The sequence below is a fragment of the Eretmochelys imbricata genome, chromosome 1 (genome assembly GCF_965152235.1).
Source record: "Eretmochelys imbricata isolate rEreImb1 chromosome 1, rEreImb1.hap1, whole genome shotgun sequence".
Lineage (NCBI taxonomy): Eukaryota > Metazoa > Chordata > Testudines > Cheloniidae > Eretmochelys > Eretmochelys imbricata.
Window position 1 is genome coordinate 139,150,192 of NC_135572.1, and position 21,870 is coordinate 139,172,061.

General features: G+C 43.4%; 1 protein-coding gene across 1 annotated transcript in view; it reads left to right on the top strand.

Moving 5' to 3' along the window:
- TXLNG (taxilin gamma) overlaps positions 1-21,870 on the top strand; it is a 53,667-nt gene that overhangs the window by 22,089 nt on the left and 9,708 nt on the right. The window contains exons 4-6 of the mRNA XM_077816339.1: positions 18,775-18,945; positions 19,970-20,164; positions 20,867-20,986. Of these exons, the coding sequence (XP_077672465.1) occupies positions 18,775-18,945; positions 19,970-20,164; positions 20,867-20,986 (486 nt within the window). The remainder of the gene's footprint in view (positions 1-18,774; positions 18,946-19,969; positions 20,165-20,866; positions 20,987-21,870) is intronic.

Consider the following 21,870-nt stretch of genomic DNA (forward strand, 5'->3'; position numbering starts at 1 on the left):
TAAGGTTTTATTCCCCAAACAAATTGACCCTTATCCCAAAAATTAACACAGTTTTTAAGAGCCCTCGAAATCATGCTCCCCACTTGTCTAAAACCATCTCACCCAAGAAAGGAGCTCTGGTAAAGGTTAGATCTTCTTAGAGCCCTGAGTATCTGTCTCCATCACACATCAGTTCTAATGCTGTATTTATTTTCTGCCATTGGGAAAGGAAAGAAGTGAAATCTCCTATTTCAAGATTGTTGAGATGGTGCATCCATTAATCCTATAAGCAAGGTGGATAAAAATCATATTTAATTTTCTTAATTAATTAATTAATATCATGTAAGTTAAAAAGAAACATTCAAGAGGTATATATTTACTGTCAAATTTTAAAGAAAGTTACGCCATTGAAATGGTGTTGAGCATTAAACATCTGAAATCAAAGTTTGTTCTAGTGGTAGATCAACTTTGACAACTCTAGCTTCTTCTGCAGGTGCAAAGAGCATATTTTCTTTATTTCAGTTTCTTCATCAATTCAATGACTAGCTTATTCAAATTTGAGAATCCAATTGGTAGTTGAGCAAAAAGAACTTGTTTTATTTTTTTTCCAATATACAAATAGAAACAAAATGTGAGACAATAAGGTCTTAGTTTTAAAATCTTTAAGGACAAAGTGACCAGAAACAATCAGTTCAAATCACTAACTACAGATAATTCTTCCTTTGTTTAATGTATCCATTTTAAATGCAAAACATGTTTTGATAACCTACTTTTTTCTTAGGTATCCAAACCTGTAAGATAATTTTATTTTACTAATAAAAATTAAAATGCTGTGCATTTTAAATGAATTCCAGTTTTCATACAAATGCAGCTTTACACAAATCAAGAGTAAAAAATGAATCCTTATCTAGTAAATAAGAAATGCATCATTCATTATTTCTAACTGTAAAAATTAAGAATCAGCATAAATTTGCTAAGATATATAATTGCTTAAATAAATGTGTATAGTAGGACTGTCGGTTAATTGCAGTTAACTTGTGATGTGATTAAAAAAATTAATCTTGGTTGATCGCAGTTTTAATCCCATTGTTAAACAATAGAATACCAATTGAAATTTATTAAATACTTCGGATGGTTTTTCTATATTTTTTAAAGTGTACACTGCTCACTTTATATTTTGTATTACAAATATATGCACTGTAAAAATGATAAAAGAAACAGTATTTTCAATTCACCTCATACAAGTACTGTAGTGCAATCTCTTTATCATGAAAGTTGAACTTACAAATGTAGAATTATTTTTTTGTTGCATAACTGCACTCAAAAACAAACACTGCAAAACTTTAAAGCCTAAAAATCCACTCAGTCCTATTTATCATTCAGCCAATCATTAAGACAAACAAGTTTGTTTACATTTACGGGAGATCGTGGTGCCCACTTGTTTACAATGTCACCAGAAAGTGAGAACAGGCATTCTCATGGAACTTTTGTAGCTGGCATTGCAAAGTGTTTACATGCCAGATATGCTAAACATTCAAATGCACCTTCATGCTTTGGCCACCATTCTAGAGGATATGCTTCTATACAGATGATGCTCGTTAAAAAATAATGCATTAATTAAATTTGTGACTGAACTTCTTGGGGGAGAATTGTATGTCTCCGGCTCTATTTTACCTGCATTCTGCCAATATTTCATGTTATAGTAGTCTCGGATGATGACTCAGCACATGTTCGTTTAAGAACACTTTCGCTGCATATTTGACAAAACGCAAAGAAGGTACCAATGTGAGATTTCTAAAGATAGCTACAGCACTCAATCCAAGCTTTAAGAATCTGAAGTGCCTTCCAAAATCTGAGAAGGATAAGGTGTGGAGTATGCTTTCAGAAGTCTTAAAAGAGCAACACTCCAATGCGGAAACTACAGAACACGAACCACCAAAAAAGAAAATCGACCTTCTGCTAGTAGCATCTGACTCAAATGATGAAAGTGAACATGTGTCGGTCACACTGCTTTGTATTGTTGCCAAGCAGAAACCGTCATCAGGATGGCCGCTTGTCCTCTGGAATGGTGGTTGAAGTGTGAAGGGACATATGAATCTTTAGCTCATCTGGCATGTAGATATCTTGCTACCCCAGCTACAACAGTGCCATGCAAATGCCTGTTCTCATTTTCTGGTGACATTGTAAACAAAAAGCTGGCAGCATTATCTCCCATAAATGTAAACAACTTGTTTGTCTGAGCGATTGGCTGAACAAGAAATAGGACTGAGTGGACTTGTAGGCTTTAATGTTTTGAATTGTTTTTGACTGCAGTTACTTTTTGTGCATAATTCTACATTTATAAGTTCAACTTTCATGAGATTGCACTACAGTACTTGTATTAGGGGAATTGAAAAATACTATTTTTGTTTTTTTCGGTGTAAATATTTGCAATCCGAAATACAAGGTGAGCAGTGTACACTTTTTATTCTGTATCATAATTGACATCAATATATTTGAAAATGTAGAAAACATCCAAAAATATTTAAATAAATGGTATTCTGTTAACAGTGCAATTAACTATTAATGTTCTTAATTGCACGATTAATTGTGATTAATTTTTTTAATCGCTTGACAGCTGTAGTATATAGATATAATGTATCCTCGTAGTTAGCAAATAGTAGTACAAGATTAGGTTTTAAGGATCTATTTAGCTATAGATCAACATGTTTACCAACCAGTGAGAGTCTGCCTTTCTTTAGGAAACTAAAAAGTATAAATGCAAATAAAGATGAAAATTTATTTAAATCAATCCACCCAGCCCTATAGGTCAGTCCTTTTCCCGTAACCAGCATAAAGGGCAGTAGCAATCTCATGGGCACAGCGATTTTTATACACCATATGAAAAGATCTCTAGAATAGCTATCTGGTCACATCTATTCACATCTTTTAAAACTTTACAAGCTGGATATTCAGGCATCAGCTGATGTTGCCTTCAGTAGGAGCGTGCGCCATACGGTGGTCTCTTTGGGCTTCTCTACACTATCACTTACTTTGGTATAATTTATGTAGCTCAAAGGTGTGAATATTCTCTACCCCTGAGCAACGTAAATAACACTGACCTGCGCCGGTGTAGACAGCACTGTGTCGGTCAGACAGCTGCTCCTGCTGACATAGCTGCCGCCTCTTATGGAGGTGTAGTAATTAAATCGGCAGAAAAGCTCTCTTATCGGCTTACAGCTTCTTCACCAGATCCACCACAGGGATGCAGCTTCTGTAGCACTTCTAGTGTAGACTAGTCTTCAGTAGTAGAGAGTGAGTTTAAAACCCTGGGTATATAGTTCTCTTTGAACCTGACTTGAAGGCAGGAAACCATTTTAGGGTTGGACATTTGACTACAGTAATAGTCAAATGACAGTTAAATATTGGTCAAATACTGTGAAATGTGAAAAAAGTCATGTATATTTTAAAGCACTAATTTTTTAGAACAGTGTAAGAAAGATAAGATGTAGAATTAACCTTATTTAAGTAACTGATTACCTGTACCACCTCTCTTAAGGTTCTTTTAGTTTCAGTTGCATAACTATATAAAAGGGGCGTGAAAGCTAAATTTAGTTTTATAAAGTTTTATTAACTATCCTTAACTGCAAATAATAATAGAGGGTCTGAGAAGACAAAAATAGTATTTGGACTATAATTGGTTATAAAAAATTTTCTAGTTTTAGCCATTCAGGTTTTCAGAATTAAATTACATAACCTCAATAGAAAATAACATTTATACTCAATTACTATCTTGAGAGGATGACTCTCTTTTTAGATTTTTTTAATAAGGCCATGTCTGCAATACAAACTGTGGTCAACGCAAGCTATGTTGGCATACAGCCACATAAATCACTCAGGCACATGCACACTTGGCTGCTTGCATTGTTGTAACACATACTCACCATGACTGCTTTTGTTGTTAAGTGCAGTGCAGTCAGAGTAAGTATACCAGTGTGTCGCACCACCATATTGTGTGTTGTCTTTCGGGAAATTTTCATGTTTTGTGGGATACAAAGGCTAGCCCAGGTATCTCTGGGACCTAGTGATCAAGGTCCCAGCATGCAACTTTCTCCATCCAAAACCAATTTTTTTTGTGCCTTTTAGAAAATATCTTACCAGCCTGCTTGGCACTTTTTGGTGCCTGCTGTCTTTGACAGAAGCATGGAGTCCGCGGAGCTCTGCATTATCTCATGAATGAACATTGCAAATACAGGATGCACAATTTTCCTGCATTTGCAGACCCAGAGGAGTATCTCAGCAAAGGTTGAAGAAATCATCATGTCCCCAACAGATTGAGGGAAATTCAAGTTTGTTGGGTGGCATTCACAGAGCAGCTTCAGATGGAGCTCCAGTTCTGGGCACGAGAAATGAGCACTGGTTGGCGAGATGGCATTGTAATGTAGGATTTGAACAATCAGCAGAAGCTGCAGAACTTTGGGATGAGAGAGGCTGCATTCCTGGATCTGTGTGCTGAGCTCACTGTAGCCCCCCAGTGTAGGGGCACCAGAACGAGAGCTGCATTGACAGTGGAGAAATGAGTGAGTTTGCACTCTAGCCTTGCAATGCCAGATTGCCATTAGGCAGTGTAAAATAATTTTGGAGTTAGAAAATTCACAGTGGGAGCCATTGTTATGCAAGTGTTTAGGGCCATTAATCATCTGCTATGTAGGACTGTGCTTCTCGGCAGCGTGCAGAAGGACATAATGGATGGATTTGCAGCAATGGGGTTCCCAAACCTCAATGGGACGATAAATGGCATGCATATCCCTATTTTGCCTTTCTACGGAGTACATTAACAGAAAGGGCTACTTTTCTATGGTTATGCAAGTCTTGATGGATAACCAATATTGCTTCACCTATCAATGTGGTTTGGTCAGGGAAGCTGGATGACTCTCGCATCTTTAAGAACGCAGGACTCTTCAGAAAGCTACAAGCAGGAACATTCTTTCCCAACTGGCGGATTACCATTGAGAATATTGGAATGCCAGAAGTGATTCTGGGAGACCCAGCTTACCCCTTGTTCCCCTAGCTCATGAAGCCATACGCTGGCCACCTTGACAGCACCAGGGAAGATTCAGTTACCACCTCAACAGGTGCACAATGACATTGAATGTGCTTTTTCTAGATTGAAGGAACACTGGTGGAGTTTACTCACTAGATTGGATCTCAGTGAGAAAAATATTGCTGTGGTTATAGCTGTCTGTCACATCCTGCATAATATATGTGAGGTAAAGGAGGAAAAGCTGCCGCCCGGGTGGAAGTGGAGCATGTCTCCTGGCCTTGAACAGCTAGATGCCAAAGCTATTATAAGAGCCCAGCGTGGAACTATGCATTTGAGGGAGGCTTTGAAAGAGCACTTCCACAGTTAGTCACAGTAGTACTCTGTGCTGGAGTGTTCACTGGGCCTGGAGCTTTGTGTGCTGCTAAGAATTGTCGTGTTTGATGTGCATTTATAAGTGTCCAGGTTTTTCCTGAATCTATTAATTTTATGTGGTGTTTGGTTTGTATCTTTCATATACTGTTTGCTTTGTCTGCTGCTAGGCACTCTGAAATATTTGTTGTGAACCAACAGAAAATTTAATTCTCCAAAAATTAGAACTGCATTGAGTGGGGGAAAAACGGTGCATAAAATCAATATGGGGGTGGCAATGATATACAAACTGTTAACCTAGATTAAAAGGGTGAACATTTAAAATTAGAAAGGGAGTAAATATTTGTCTATTTGAGTGCACAAATGTAGTTGATTGTTGCTAGACATACACCAACTGTGTGGTTCTCACAGGTCAGGTTATGTGAAGTTGAGGTTTTCCTTGCTGTCCCCTGGCATAGAGTGGTGTAGGGGTAAGGATTCGCCTGTGACGGGATATGGTATGTTGTGGGACGGGGAGGTGTAGGGAGTGGCCACCATAGAGTTTTCCAAGGACAGCAAAGGGTGGGGAGTCTTGAATTTTGGAACTTGTAGGTCAACCATGGTCTGCAGCATTTGGTTTGCTGCTGGAGAAGACCCATTATGTGCAGGTGCGTTTCCATCCCCTTGTCATGCTGGGACTCCTGGCCCTTTTTCCTATCCTCTTTCTCCATGCTGTCAGTCATGTCGGCCTTCCAAGCCCTTTGTTCACAGTCCAGTGCAGCAGTAGTTCGTTTAATTTTGCTGAACGTGTCCTCCCCAGCCCTCTTCTTTCTCCTCATGAGTGCGAGGCATTCTGCGGGCATGGATGGGGCACCCCTCAAATTTGCCATGCCAGAAGCTGCTGATTAATAACAGACATATGTACCATTGGGTTAACAATCACCATGGAAAGGGATAGATAACTTTAAAATATCCCTTCCCTTATTCCCATAAACACTTTTAATAAGAAATGCTTATTGACACTTCAGCTTTGGACTCCCTCAGCACTGCAATGCTCTCCAGCCCCAGGAAGTATGGCAGAGCAAGGGGTGAGCGGTAGGAAGGATTTTCTGTTGCCTGAAGCTATAAAACTTCGGGCCCTGTTCCATGAGTATAGGGCAGTGACACTGATTACTGGCACTGTTTTCCACAGGGAGCGGTGGTTTTAGTTGATATCTCACTCCTGAGGTTCGCAAAGGCACAGAGAACACAGCTGCTACTGGAGTCCTGAAGCTGCCTGTACCTGTAGCCCATATGCTGCAGTGGTGCCAACTAAACTCATGACTGAGTGGTGTGGGAAAGTGTCCTACAGCAGAAGAAGAAAAAGTGCTGCAATCCCCAGAAACCTTTGGGAGAGGATTGTAGAGTATCTCCATGAAAGTTTCATTGAGGTCTCTCGGGAAAATAAAAGGGACATCCCTACTAACATAAACGAAGTGCACTGCATGGCCCCTGGCTGCATAATCGAACAGCAGAATGAAGAGCAGATTCCAACTCTGCCTCTGTACCTTTTTATCTCTTTTTGTGCAAGTAAACAGTGAAAAGTCTATACCTTTGTCTTAACTTAGGGGTGGTCTAGGGGCCATTTTTAAATGTAAACATTCTAAGGAAAAGTGTGTGCACACACTTAGCTGAGCTTCCTCCCTCTACATCAGGCTCATCTATGCTCACCAGACAGGACTGGCTAGACTGCAGCAGAATCTCAAACAGCTCCTGGCTTGTGGCATGGCTGGAGTCCCTTCCCATATAACAACCCCCACCACCTGCTCCTCCTCCTTCCTATTGGCTGTTCACATCAGGAGTGTCTGTCACAGGCTCCTCTGAGGTACCCACAGTGGTCTGCAGGGTGCTCATGGGAGTCTCTGCCAAGTATGGCATGCAGTTTGTTGTAAAAGCAGCAGGTCTGTGGGGCAGCACCAGATCTTATTACGCTCACTGACCTTGTGGTATTTCTGGCAAAATTCCCTCTCTATCACATGGCACTGTTGCTGATCCCTGCCGTACCCCTCTGCATACATCTCCTGTGTAATCTTCTCATAGATGTTCATATTTCTACATCTAGTCCATAATTGTGCTTGCACAACCTCCTCTCCCCATGAGCCCAGGAGATCCAATAATTCGTCTCTGCTCCTGGTAGGAGTGCTAGTGTGTAGTTGGTTGGGCAGTTGCACACAACGAGGGTGGTCAGATAGGTGTGCTTGCCGAGGTGGGCAGTCAGTGAAAAGACATTTCAGAAACACACAGGAGGCACTGGGAGGGAGGGAGAGGAGTTGATCAGCGGGGCCGATGGATCCAGACATAATTCCACACCCTCCTCCGAGCCTGCCGTGTCCCCGCTCCTCCCCCGCCCTCCCAGTGCCTCCAGCATGCTGCTGAACAGCTGTTCCCCAGTGTGCAGGAGGTACTGGAAGGGAATGGGGGGAGTTGATCAGTGGGACCAGCGGACTCCTTGTTTGAGAAACACTGATCTACGCTATCCAGTCCACATTACCTGTTTTTCCAATTAACGAAATTAGCCCTAGGATCACTAGCTATCTAACATAAACTCCTACATTTATGACAGACTCTGCAGTTTGAAAAGCTTGCACATTTGGTCTCATTTTATGTCTGCATGCAGCTAGAACTTGAAAGGCAGTATGAAATACTGTGATAGACATATACAGTGATCTGTCATGTTAGTTAATAACAAAAAAAAAAAGAGGAGTACTTGTGGCACCTTAGAGACCAACCAATTTATTTGAGCATAGGCTTTCGTGAGCTACAGCTCACTTCGTCGGATGCATTCAGTGGAAAATACAGTGGGGAGATTTATATACATGGAGAACATGAAACAATGGGTGTTACCATACACCCTGTAACAAGAGAGTGATCACTTAAGGTGAGCTATCATGGTTTTTTTCCCACCGCTCTCCTGCTGGTAGTAGCTCACCTTAAGTGATCACTCTCGTTACAGTGTGTATGGTAACACCCATTGTTTCATGTTCTCTATGTATATAAATCTCTCCACTGTATTTTCCACTGAATGCATCCGACAAAGTGAGCTGTAGCTCACGAAAGCCTATGCTCAAATAAATTGGTTAGTCTCTAAGGTGCCACAAGTACTCCTTTTCTTTTTGCGGATACAGACTAACACGGCTGCTACTCTGAAACCAGTTAATAACAGTAACTTGTTCAGTTTTAAAACTACTTTACAGCAATCTTTGATTTAAACATGTTACAAAACAAGGACAGACACTATAGCTCTCCGACAGTCTTTAAAACATACACATAAGCATGTGCACTTTCTTTACTAATTACTCAGTTTCAGGAACTGGTCAATTGACTGACTTGGATAATCACCTAGGAGAAAATCTGTATATTACTTATCACAAGATCTTTGCTCAGCTTACAGCTCAGTTATCATTCACAGCAGGAGTTGACACTGTTTAACTACTGTATATGGCATATATAATATCAGTGTTTGATATTAATATTTTAATTCATTTACTTATTCACAGACAGGGAAAAAGGGAAGTCTCGGTTTTGTGAAAGGATGCAGCAACTCTAATTTCTTAGATTATGAAAAAAATCTAGCTGTTTGACCTTGGGTTTTTATTCTGTTAGCTGTCTGTTCTGTCTTTCTTAAAGGCTTTGATACCTGGGCAATTCTTAAATAGTAACGACTGCTAATTTTGGGACCTTAGTTAATACAGCAGTACCGAACAAGAGTAGGACGTTATAGTCTGCAGTAGGTTTAGTCTTAGATACTTATGCCTGTGTCCAAAAAACAATTAGTTATTTTAATTCAGAGAAATGTGAAATGGTGAATATCACACCAAAAAAAATGTATTACCTTTTTTAGCAATCTTAGGTTAATGTTTAAATGTTCAATCTTGAATAAGGTTCGTAATTGCAAAAGAAAAATGAAATAAAACAAACATGGCAACTATAAAGGAAAAAGTCAATTTTAAATGCAGTTATGCTAGGTTAGCAACAGGTTAGCTCTTCAAGAATCATGCTGTTCATTATCTTTTCATCATTAAGCATCAACTGTTTCATCTATATCTTTGTTATCAAATTCATCAGTAACTCGTTCTCCCTCTTAACTTAATAATCTTCAGATGAACTTTTCATCTGTCCTTTCTTTAATCATATTTTGATACATGATCACCAGCTTCCCAGCAGTGGAGGTCTTCAATCTATTTCTGTTTCTTGAATGATGATTCCCCAAATCAACCAGTTTTGTTCCTCACATGCAATAGAGTGCACAAGTGTTAAAAGAATATCTGCCACTGTAGCAAGAACATGAGGAGTACACAACCCTTTCCACCATGATGGAGCATGTTGTTTTTATATTCAGCTGCTGGGACTGCACTTTGCATTGTTTTACAACTGACTGGGCTTCTTTTTTTGCTTATATTTTGCTATCTCCATCATCATTGCTTGTTTGTTTGTATTTCCTTTAAAATTTACAACAGTCACTGTGAGATCACAAGCTGAATCAGATTCATGGTCAGATTTTGGCCCTGGAAGCATGTACGAGAGTGATCACTTGATTTTTTTTTTTTTTTGGTGATATTATCTTCTCTTTCTTTTCTGCTTTTGTAAATAGACCTTATTCAGTATTCTTACAGGTTTCTTAACATTGAGAAACTCGTTCTTGGCATCAGATAGTGTAGAACTATTATTTTTCATAGTCTGACTTAACTACAGTATGAAGCAGTTAAATGAATTTGTCTTTTAACATCCAAAAGACATCATGTCATAAATATAAAGGGAAGGGTAAACACCTTTAAATCCCTCCTGGCCAGAGAAAAAACCCTTTCACCTGTAAAGGGTTAAGAAGCTAAGACAACCTCACTGGCACCTGACCAAAACGAACATTGAGGAGACAAGATACTTTCAAAGCTGGAGGGGGGAAAACAAAGGGTTCTCTCTGTCTGTGTTGTCTTTTGCCGGAACCAGAGCAGGAATGCAGGTCAGAACTCCTGTAAGGGTTAATAAGCAATCTAGTTAGATATGCATTAGATTCTGTTTTGTTTAAATGGCTGATAAAATAAGTTGTGCTGAATGGAATGTATATTCCTGTTTTTGTGTCTTAAGGTTTTGCCTAGAGGGATTCTCTGTTTTGAATCTGATTACCCTATAAGGTATTTACCATCATGATTTTACGGAGGTGATTCTTTTTCTTCAATTAAAATTCTTCTATTAAGAACCTGATTGCTTTTTCATTGTTCTTAAGATCCAAGGGTTTGGGTCTGTGTTCACCTATGCAAATTGGTGAGGATTTTTTATCAAGCCTTCCCCAGGAAAGGGGGTGTAGGGCTTGTTGGGATTTTGGGGGGAAAGACGTTTCCAAGTGGGCTCTTTCCCTGTTATATTTGTTAGACGCTTGGTGGTAGCAGCAATAAGGTCCAGGGACAAAAGGTAAAATAATTTGTACCTTGGAAGTTTTAACCTAAGCTGGTAAAAATAAGCTTAGGGGGTTTTTCATGCAGGTCCCCCCATCTGTACCCTAGAGTTCAGAATGGGGAAGGAACCTTGACACATCATCAAAAATGTTAGTGAAGACTACTCAGAGAGCACACCCAGCCACCTCTTCTTCAAGAGCAGCTGTATGAAGTCTTTTTGCATATTTGAAGTTTGAGACATTTAATAGAAGATGCCCATCAAGTAAGACTAGGCTACTCAGTGTGAATGAAATTGAGTGCTATACTAACTGATGCTGAAAAATGTTTGCTGGTACTTGTTGCTTTTGAAAATTTTGACCACGCTTTTCACTTGTAGCAGGTGGTGCAAAGTTGTCAGATCTTCAACATCGCAAGTGAAAAACTGCATAATATGGTGTGCCCGCAAGGGCTGGGGTGGGAGATACCAGCGAAAGGAGGACACTTAGGCCTAAGAATAGTAAACTGCGCGGGGAGCCCCTAGGACGCTCGGAGGGCCTGCAGGGGACTCTGGCTGTTTGGGACAGCTGACCAGGCAGGACTCCACGGGGGGAAAGTCCTCTGCAGCACTATATTCTCTGTGCTTATTTCGGGGATACATGGGGTCAACAGTTGGTTACATTCGCAAAAAGAAAAGGAGTACTTGTGGCACCTTAGAGACTAACCAATTTATTTGAGCATATATAGTTTATGCTTATTACATAAACTAACTCGTTTACAGGCAAAAATATGGTGAGCTATGCTACAATATCTTTTGGCAGGGTCTGTCGGACAAAGTTCATTGAAACTGCCTGCGTCCTCCGCTTACATCCAGTCACATACTCAGTCCAACACTTAGCTCCTCGCCAATCTTCCGCAACCTTGCCCCTACATATGGGCAGCATATCCATAACACAGAAGTTGTGGATACTCATCAGCAAAACCCCAGGTAGTGTTCATGTTAGCCATGTTGTTCACAACCAGAATAATCTTCTGTGGACCCAATTCACTAATTATATTTTCTTTTTCGAGTGCTTGTTCACGTCCATTCCACATTAGATGTGTGCACGCTGCGTGCACAAGCGTCGGAAACTTTTTCCCTTAGCGGCTCCCGGCAGGCCCCCCGAGTGGCGCCACTGCGCCCCACATATATACCCCCTGCCGGCCCAATCCCCTCCAGTTCCTTCTTACCGTCTGTGGCAGCGTTGGAACAACCTCTCTCTCTCTCTCTCTCTCTCTCTCTCTCTCTCATAGAAGAGCAGTCCCTTAGCCTGTAGAGTAGCTGTTATTCGTTTGCTTACATATAGATTGTGAACACTTAAGTGAGTAGGTGCTTGGAGGCCTCCAGCACCAGCTGCGGGGCATGCCGCAGGCCCATGGCTTCAAGGCTTGCGCCGCGAGCCGCAAACCTATGCCAGTTAGTGACCCCCACGACTCGTGTCCACGTTGCCTGGGGGACGGACATCAAGCTGAAAGGTGTAGGATTTGCAAGGCGTTCCAGCCAAGGACAAGGAAAGACTTTCGCCTAAAGCAACTGTTGATGGAGGCCGCATTGCAGCCACTGGGCCCGGAGCACCCAACGCCGGCTCAGGCTTCATCGGTGCGTAATGCCCCAGAGCCATCGGGAGACCCGGCACCGGCAAAGCACTGTAAACTGTCAGCCCCGGAGTGCCAGGCCAGGCCCCAGCACCAATCGTCCTCCCTGGTTCGGTCCCCGGCGCAGCCTAAAGGAAGGCTTGGTCATTCCCCACACAGGAGGCTGGCGCCTCCCAAGGCACAGACAAGAGCTGGAAGGCCACGATACCAGTGCTGACACAGGCGGTCCCAGCGGCACAAGCCTCACCGAGCCCAGACTTAAGTGAACCCAGTGTGGACGATGGGCTCAAGGGCATAACGGATCAGCCTTCTATGCCTGACACCTTTGATGTCGCAAAGGACCCCATCGAGCTGTCGGCAGTGAGTCCCCTCCCATATGGGGAGCACCCATGCCTCGGGCACCGTTGAGGGGTAAGCCAGCAATGTTGTGCCGCTCGAAGACACCATCCCAGCTCCACTCCCGGAGTTGGTCCGGGTCAAGCTCCAACTCCGCAGACTCGCACTTGCCAGCGGCCCAGAAGGAGGTTGCAGCACCAGCAGCAGGTCAACACAAAGAAGCACCAGAAAGGGCACACCACTCTCCGGCACCGCCCAGAGACTGGCACTGGGAGTCGAGACGGCCCTCACCAGAGGTCTCCCGCAGGCAGTCCTGGTCCAGGGAACACCAGCACTGGTCCAAGTCCCGGTCCCAGGGGTACCAGTACCGTTCCCAGTCCTGCTCAGCCAGGAGCCACTCATTCTCCCGCCGGCGCAGATTGTTGGCACCGCCATGGCCTTCGCGATCAGCGTTGCTGCAGTCTGGTGCCGGCTCCGGCCACTATAGCTACCTGCACCAGGGCCTGGACAGCAGGGACCCTCAGGGGAACTGGCAACCTCAATGGGGGCCACCAGGCCGTTGGCCATTCTGGACCCCCTGGGCCTATCAGGAGCACCAAGGGGCCCTGTCCAGGACAAGTTACTCGGTGTAGCAGACCCGCTTCCCGCACCGACGCCAGATGGTGCCAGAGGCAACAGTATCCAGTCCTCCAGCATAGACCGGAGAGTCCGGCCCCAAGCCCGGTGCTGTCCCATGGACTCCCACCCCGCCCTGAGCCGGGGGCCCTTACCACGGGAGATGGGGAGCAGGAGGACCAACCAGAGAGGGTCAAGCAGCAGTTAACCTCTCGTCTTCCCTCGATGAGCCGGTGGCGGGTACAGAGGTATCTGGCCCTCCACCAATAGACCATAGAGCCCACCAGGAACTGCTGCGCAGAGTTGCCCCAAATTCGGGGTTGCAGGCCAAGGAGACGGTTGAGCAGGAGGACCCCATGGTGGACATTTTGAGCCCTGAAGGGCCATCCAGAATAGCGCTCCCGCTCTTTGACTGTTCAGTCTAACTATAAGACTATATGGCAGATCCCGGCCTCCAGCGCTCCAATGGCTAAAGGAGTGGAGTGTAAATACTTTGCCCCATCTAAGGGCTATGAGTTCCTATTCTGCCACCTGAGTCCATGCTCCCTAGTGCTTTCGGCAGTGAACGAAAGGGAACGCCATGGACAGCAGGCCCTGGCCCCTAAGGCCAAGGAGGCGAAACGCCTGGACCTTTTTGGTAGAAAGGTGTACTCATCTGGGGGCCTTCAGTTGAGGATTGCTAACCATCCTGAACAGGCACAATTTCAACTCCTGGGCGGCGGTGGGGGAGTTTAAGGACAATCTCCCGCAAGGTTCCCAACAGGAGTTCACGGCCCTGGTGGACGAGGGTAAGGTAGTAGCCAAGACCTCTCTCCAGGCCTCCATGGATTCAGCAGACGCGGCAGCTAGAACAATCATGTTGGGGTGATCATGAGGCTCTTGGCGTGGCTCCAGAAAAGTCAGGCCTGCCTCCCCGAGGTCCAGAATACGCTCCAGGACCTCCCCTTCGAAGGGTCTGGGCTCTTCTCGGACCAGACAGACGCAAGGCTGCATAGCCTCAAGGACTCGCGGGCTACGCTCAAGTCGCTGGGTATGCACATCCTGGAGACCCAGAGGAAGCCCTTTAAGTCGCAGCCTCCCCCTCAACGCCAGTGCCAGCCTCGCCATAGGCATGAGCCTTACCGTAGGCGAGGCAGGGATAACAGGCGATGGCGCAACAATAACAATAATGCACCGGGCCAAGGCCAGCACAAACCCTAGCCGGGCACTAAGCCAGGCTTTTGAAGGTTCGCTTGAGGACAACGTACCAGACCAGCCACCAGATCTGTCCCTTTGTTTCCTGAAGAGCCTGTCCTGTTTCTCCCATGCATGGTCCACCATTACGTCAGACCATTGGGTCTTACGCACGGTGCGGAACGGGTGCTTGCTGCAGTTTGCCTCCCTTCCAACCCCCTTCCCTGTCCCTCTTCAGGGACCCATCTCACGAGTATCTCCTAGAGGAGGAAGTCCGCTCGCTGCTACAGGCGGGGGCAGTAGAGGCGGTGCCTCATGGCCGAAGGGGAAAAGGGTTCTGCTCCCGGTACTTTCTCATCCCCAAGGCCAAAGGGGGCCTTCGCCGAATCCTAGACCTGCGCGGGCTCAACGAGTTTCTGGTCAAGCCCCGGTTCTGCATGGTTTCTCTGGGCACCATCATCCCTTCCCTGGATCCAGGGGACTGGTACGCCACCCTCAATATGAAGGATGAGTACTTTCATATCACCATTTTCCCAGCACATTGGCGGTTCCTATGCTTGACCGTGAGCCGAGAACATTATCAGTTTGCGGTTCTCCCATACCTCAACGACTGGCTCCTGGCGGGCCGATCCAAGGCGGAGGTGTGAGGCTATGTAGAGGTGGTCCTGAGATTGTTCCACGAGCTGGGGCTCCCGGTCAACGTCCCCAAGTCCACACTCGTACCCAAGCAGAGAGTGAAATTCATAGGGGCGGTCCTGGATGCGGGGCAGGCCAGGGCAAGCCTTCCGGTATCCCAATTCCGGGCTATCCAACAAGCAGTGGCCTCCCTGCGCCAGTTTCCAACAATGGCCATGTGCTGCCTGTGGCTGCTGGGCCATATAGCAGCATGCATGCACGTGGTCAGGTATGCCAGACTGAGACTCAGGACTTGGCAGGCGTGGCTCGCTCGGGTGTACCGCCCAGGCAGGGACCCCCTGGACTTGGTAGTGACAGCCCCAAGGGATGTGCTGGACTCCCTGCTGTTGTGGCAGTCCCAGCCTGTGGTTAGCAAAGACATCCCCTTTGCCGCCCCACTTCCGCACCTGATGCTGGTGACGGACGTGTCAGACCACAGATGGGGGGCTCACCTAGGGGACCTCATGACGCAGGGTTTGTGGTCCGGAGGAAAGCGGTCGCTCCATATCTAAGTGAAGCAGCTCAGGGCGCTTCGTCTCGCCTGCCAGACCTTTCACGCCACTCTGAGTGGTCACAGCGTGACAGTTCTGACAGACAACACTAGTGCCATGTTTTATAGAAACAAGCAGGGCAGGACTCGTTCCTCGCGACTCTCCTCCTCTGGGACCTTTGCATAGCCCATGTGATTCACCTCAAAGCGTCCTATCTCCCGGGAGTGCGGAACGAGCTGGCGGACTCCCTCAGCAGGTGTTCCCATACTCCCGCCCCCCAGTTCCTCCATGGAACCTTAACCTGGTCCTTTCTAAACTCATGGGACCCCCTTTCGAGCCCCTCACTACCTGTTCTCTCCTCCTCCCTTTCCGGGAAGCTGGCATTTCTGGTTGCCGTTACTCAGCCAGAAGGGTTTCCGAACTGAGGGCCCTCACCTCTAAGCCATCGTACACAGTATTTCACAAGGACAAGGTGCAGCTCTGGTCGCACCCCAAGTTCCTCCCTAAGGTGATGTCCCAATTCCATCTGGGCCAGGACATTTGTCTGCCAATGTTCTTCCTGAAACCTCATACGGTCCCGAGTCACTGCAGCTTGCACACCTTGGATGTGCGTAGAGCGCTGGCGTTCTATTTGGAGCGCACCAAACCCTTTTGCAAGTCCACACATCAAATCTTGATAATGATTTGATGAACATCTGAAGACTTTCCAGGAGTAGGAGTTTTTGATGCCGAAGCAGATAAAGTAACAAAATTCTTATTTGAAGATGAAGAAATTGAATTAGCATCATTTTCATTGCCACTTATATCCCTGTATTCATCAAAAGACACTAGGCTTCATGATACTACTGTCAAAGACAAAGTAGAAGAAGAGTACACAGAAGAAAACAAATTTTGATGTCGACCAGTTTACTATTCTTTGCTGTTTGCCTGTAATAATCTTTTGACAGTAGCTGGACACATCACAAGAATTCCTCAAGTGAGCGTTCTCCTTTCTATCTACCTTTGTCTCATACTCAAGAGAACATAACTTGCACTTAGCTTTAACAGTGTTTCCATGTTCATGTCTAGTGTTTAAAAAAAAAAAAAATACAAATTATTTTGGCTTTCCTCAACTCTGCATAATTTATTATGTTACTGTTAATGTCTCACTACTTCTGGATTTCTGTCTCAGTTATGAAGTCTCTCTTGAATTTTAATCAACCAGTAGCTATTCAGTCTTTCTAAGCGCTGCTGATTGGAAGATTCCATCCTGTCCAAATGTTTTTGGGCATATTGTCCCCTCCCTCCCAGAACCTTTAAAGACTCCCAGATCACAGGAAGGGAGAGGGGGGCAGGCTGCTCCTTCTTCCTACAGCAAACACACAGACTCATAAGCAGCAGGAACGGGAGGAGCTCTACAAAGATGTGATGTCACAAACCTCCATTAACATAGAACTTTCCATATTTCTCAGGAAGGTTTTGTTGGAGATAAGTGTGTGGGGGAATTGATGGAGGGGGTGTTTGAGGGAGAGAAGTGGGGATTTATTTACATAGGCCTATAACAGGTTGTTTGTGTTGAGGATAGTGGGGTTAATAGGGAGCAGGTTTGATGGCTGTGCATCTTTTGTCTTTGTGTTCGGAGAGAAAGTTTAATGACTGAATCCTCCTTTCCCGTCTCCACCCCCTTCTGAATTTTTCTGTAGGTTTGTCTTGGCAGTTTAGATTGACCAGGACCAGGGACCATGTCTTTTAACTTGTTTGATGCGCTTTGTAGACCACCATGAACAATGATGGCCTGGAATACAAATAGATATATGTATAATGTTTGTTCTGGAAGATTACAGCCATTAAGATGATCAACTTTAAGTTAGTTCACTTTTTCCCCAGCAGATGGCATTAGCATGTAGTAAAGCGAGTAATCAAGACATTTCGGTAAGTTTGCTAACAGATGTCACCGTGTTGCAATAAAAAAGCTAGGCCACCACCTACATCTGCGCATTGTTGCTGGAATATCAGATGATATTTGACCATGGTTAAATAGTAGGCTGTCAGTTGACCAGTCAGTAGATCAACTTGTTAAACCTAACATTCCTATTGCAATCCTATTGGTTAATGCAGTGGTTCTTAACCTTTACTGCAGCTTACACCCCTTTGGTTCTCAAAATATGTTCACGCACCCCTTATAAAAATCTTTGAAGTAGGTCAGTTCTTTAAACCTACATATATCATAACTACAGAATGAAAGAGAATTATGTATTTTAATTTCACAGTAAAATTAAGAATACGTGAAAAATGACACTTTTTTAAGTTTACCGTCTCAGTGACTCTTCTGTTGCTGTTGTTCAGTGATGTTCGAGAAACAAGGAACTTTCGCACCCCCAGAAAGGGCATCTCGCACCCTCAGGGAGTGCGTGCACCCCAGGTTAAGAACCACTGGGTTAATGTATCTGAGGACCTTGTAGATGAAAGAATAGGAAAACTTATTCTGAATTACCAAAAACTTCCTTTTTCTGAGTTAAAAGGTACACTGATTCAGTTCTCCCATCTTTGGAGAATTTCTTTGGTGTGTAGAATTAAAAATCCTTGTTGGTTTATTCATCTTGGTTCTTGAGAGATGCTCTACAGAAGAAATTCACAACTTATAACTATAGCATATAGAAATTTACTAACAAGTTTCAGTCCACGGGGTGTTACCCTTAGCTGTGAAAGCTGTTTAAATTGGTAGGTTTTTCAGAGTGCCTCACATATCTGTGATTGATAGGTCTGGTTCTGCTTGCGTAGCTGCATGCAGGCTGAGAGGCTGTTGGTTAACAGTTCTACAGACCTTGTAACTCGGAGGAAATTTTTGGTAAATCAGAATAGGTTTTCTTAGCTTTATATTCCAAGACTGTCCATTCACACATTTGGGATTAACTTTTCCCCGGGACCAAAAAAAAAAAAAAAAAACCCAAACAGTTGTTGTAGTCTACACTGGTCTTAGTGAAATGTATAGACCTTCACCATTCGTTTCTGAAGCTACTTAAAGTTCATTCAATCTTAGTTTAAGTTGTTCTGACTAGGTTGAAAAAGATGGCACACTCATCTCCATTTTCTTAATTATGTTCTCTAACTTTAGTTGGAGGAGAGCCGGAATGTTCAAAAGCAGATGAAGATACTGCAGAAGAAACAAGCACAGGTTGTGAAAGAGAAAGTCCATTTGCAGAGTGAGCATAGCAAGGCCATTCTAGCACGCAGCAAACTGGAATCTCTGTGCCGGGAGCTTCAGCGTCATAACAAGACTTTAAAGGTTAGTTTATTTGTGTAAATTGTTTTAAAGTAAACCCTATTTCTGATTGCTATTTAAAATTCATACTTGCTGCTAGCTAGCTGGTATTTGCACTGTTTCATGTCCAATACCCAGATCAATAGAGAATAACAACCCTTTTGAGTATTGGGATTGTGGGAATTGGTGTGTTTACTTTAGTCAGTTTCCTTCTCAAACTGGTCCATGAATCATGCTTAGTTTAGACTGCTGTAGTGTCTAGTCTTGCCGTACTAGTTACTGAGAGCTGTGGTGTTGGCTGCTAGTAAAATAACATGAATGAAATCAAAACAGCGTAAAATGACAAGATATAAACAAAGCTTGAATTGGCAGGAGTAAGGGAAAGGGGGGTTGAGATTCCATTCATTTCCCTGTGTTATTATAGGGAATTGCTTCACCAAATAACTGTTTTATTAACTTTAGGGTAGCTTTTAAATTGAAGTACAAAAACCTTGGTGAGGAGGTGAACACAAACCATTCAGTTTTCTATTTCAAATGTATCAATGCAGGATTTTTTTGCCTCCTGGATAATCGTTGCTGGCCTTACCAAACCATACTAACATCAGTTAAACTCTTTCTCAAGCCATAAAGACGAATGCTCTTCAAGCATACAATTATAAACCATATCCATTTTAGATCAATTGAAAACTAAAAACAAAACAACACGCTAGAGCTTCACTTGCCAATACCAAAATATATAGAGCATGGTAATAGACTGCTGAATGTATATTAAAATACCTACATTAAAACACCCAGCTAACACCAGAGTGGTTGCAAGACCAGGAACCAGCTTCCCTAAAGAAGCATCCTGATAGCACACTGAATTGGTAAGGATTTAATTGTCAGTTTGGGCAAAACTTTGGTTTTGGTTTTTGAACACACCAATGTTGTGGAAGTATTCAGACCTGAAGTATTTATTTTGACCCATCTCTATCTTAAAGATTGATTATACGGGCATATTACGTCACTTTTGACTTGCACACCATTAACAAATCCTTTTGGATAAAAGGAAGAAAACATGCAGCAAGCACGTGAAGAAGAGGAGAGACGTAAAGAAGCCACTGCACATTTCCAGATTACACTGAATGAAATTCAGGCCCAGCTGGAACAGCATGATATACACAATGCCAAGCTCCGCCAAGAAAATATTGAATTGGGGGAGAAGCTGAAGAAACTAATTGAACAGTATGCTTTACGGGAAGAGGTAATTTAAATTTATGCTTCCATAAGCACTCAAATTAGTTTCCTTACTACTTTAAGTGGTGGCTTTCTAAAGAGAAGTGATAATGATTAAAATCAGTTCACTTTCATAGAGTACTACAGCTTTCTTTGGTTCCCAACCAGCAGCTAAGGCACACAGTTGTAGAATAAGTGTTCTCTGATTTTTTTTTTCATAGTGTGGATTGCTTTCTAATACTGAGGTTGTCATGAACCACTTCTCTCCCCTCTCATTCATGATCACATCCTGTGGCAACCAGAGCAATTGTTTATGTGGAAAAGTAATACTAGGAAGTTAATGTAATTTAGTGCTGTTTAACAGCTGGAAATGAGATGTGACCAGTCAGCTGTTTTTAGGCCATGGTTTGCAAACCTTTGCATTTACTTTCTGGTTTTTAAGATGCACTTGAGTCATGTTTTCACGCTTCTCTCATCAACTGTGAGAGGCAGAAACTTTTTTAAATAAAAGTTCAAATTCTCCTGTAATCACTTGACTCTGGAGGCTTGGAGCTTAAAGAAAAATACCACATATATTGTGATCCAATGGTCCGGCAACCCTGACCATTGGATCACCAGGACTGAATACTAAAACTGTTCAAAACTTTTTTTTTTCATTAAGAAAAATCTTTTATGTTGGCTTAACTGTGTACTGCTCATATTACACTGTCAGGTTTTACTTTTTCCTTAGCATATTGACAAAGTGTTCAAGCATAAAGAATTACAACAACAACTGGTGGATGCCAAACTTCAGCAAACCACACAACTTATAAAAGAAGCTGAGGAAAAACATCAGAGAGAGAGGGAGTTCGTAAGTTGCTTCTAAGCTTACTTTTAAAAAACAAAAAACACAGCAACTGAAGGGGCAGCATATTTAGGGCTAAAATACCTTTTCTACAAGATACTAAGATCCAAATGGTTTAAATTAAAAGGAACCTGAATTGTACCTGCAATATACATCTATATAGGTGCAAACAAATAATGTGCATGCAGCTGCAGTTTTTTTGGCAAGAACCATTATCTGTTTGAGGGGTGTGTGTGTGTTTGTGTATATAAATGCATTCTCCGAACACAATTTAGGTACTTCTGTTAGGCTTGGAGATTATTCCACATAGTGCAACTTTTGCGGCACGCTTCCTTGTTCTTCTGATGCCTGAATTTGGTCAGCTATGCTCTAAGAAGTGTGAGGTGGAAAGAGGGTGAAAGCAGAAATAATGTAAGCACCTTTAAGAGCACTTGCTGTTACCAGGAAGTGTGTGCCCAGTGTTTTCTGAGCATTTGAGAGAGTGTAAAACTAGGAATTTTAGCAGCTTGGCTGGAAACTACATAAGACTGAAGTCTTCAGTTGAACTCTTCAATTGAAAACGTGCCCTCCTGGTGATGAAATGGCTTTAGACATTATAGGGCTGATCCAAAGCCTTTTTAAAGTCCATTAGAGTCTTTGGATCAGGCCCTAAATATTCACCCCCCTCCACCCAAAGTAGTGATTTTGTTTCCAGAATTTGAACAAAATCTTAGAAGGTGTTGGAGAGAGGCCTATGTCTTCTATTTGTTTTTATTACGTATTTATAGATAGGGTATAGAAAAAAAACTTGAAGTTTCAAAATTGGCATGAATATAGTCCTCACTGAGAATGAGTACTTGTGTGATTTGGGATGGAGGGGTCAAAAATCAAGTAATTTCTGGCCATGTTGA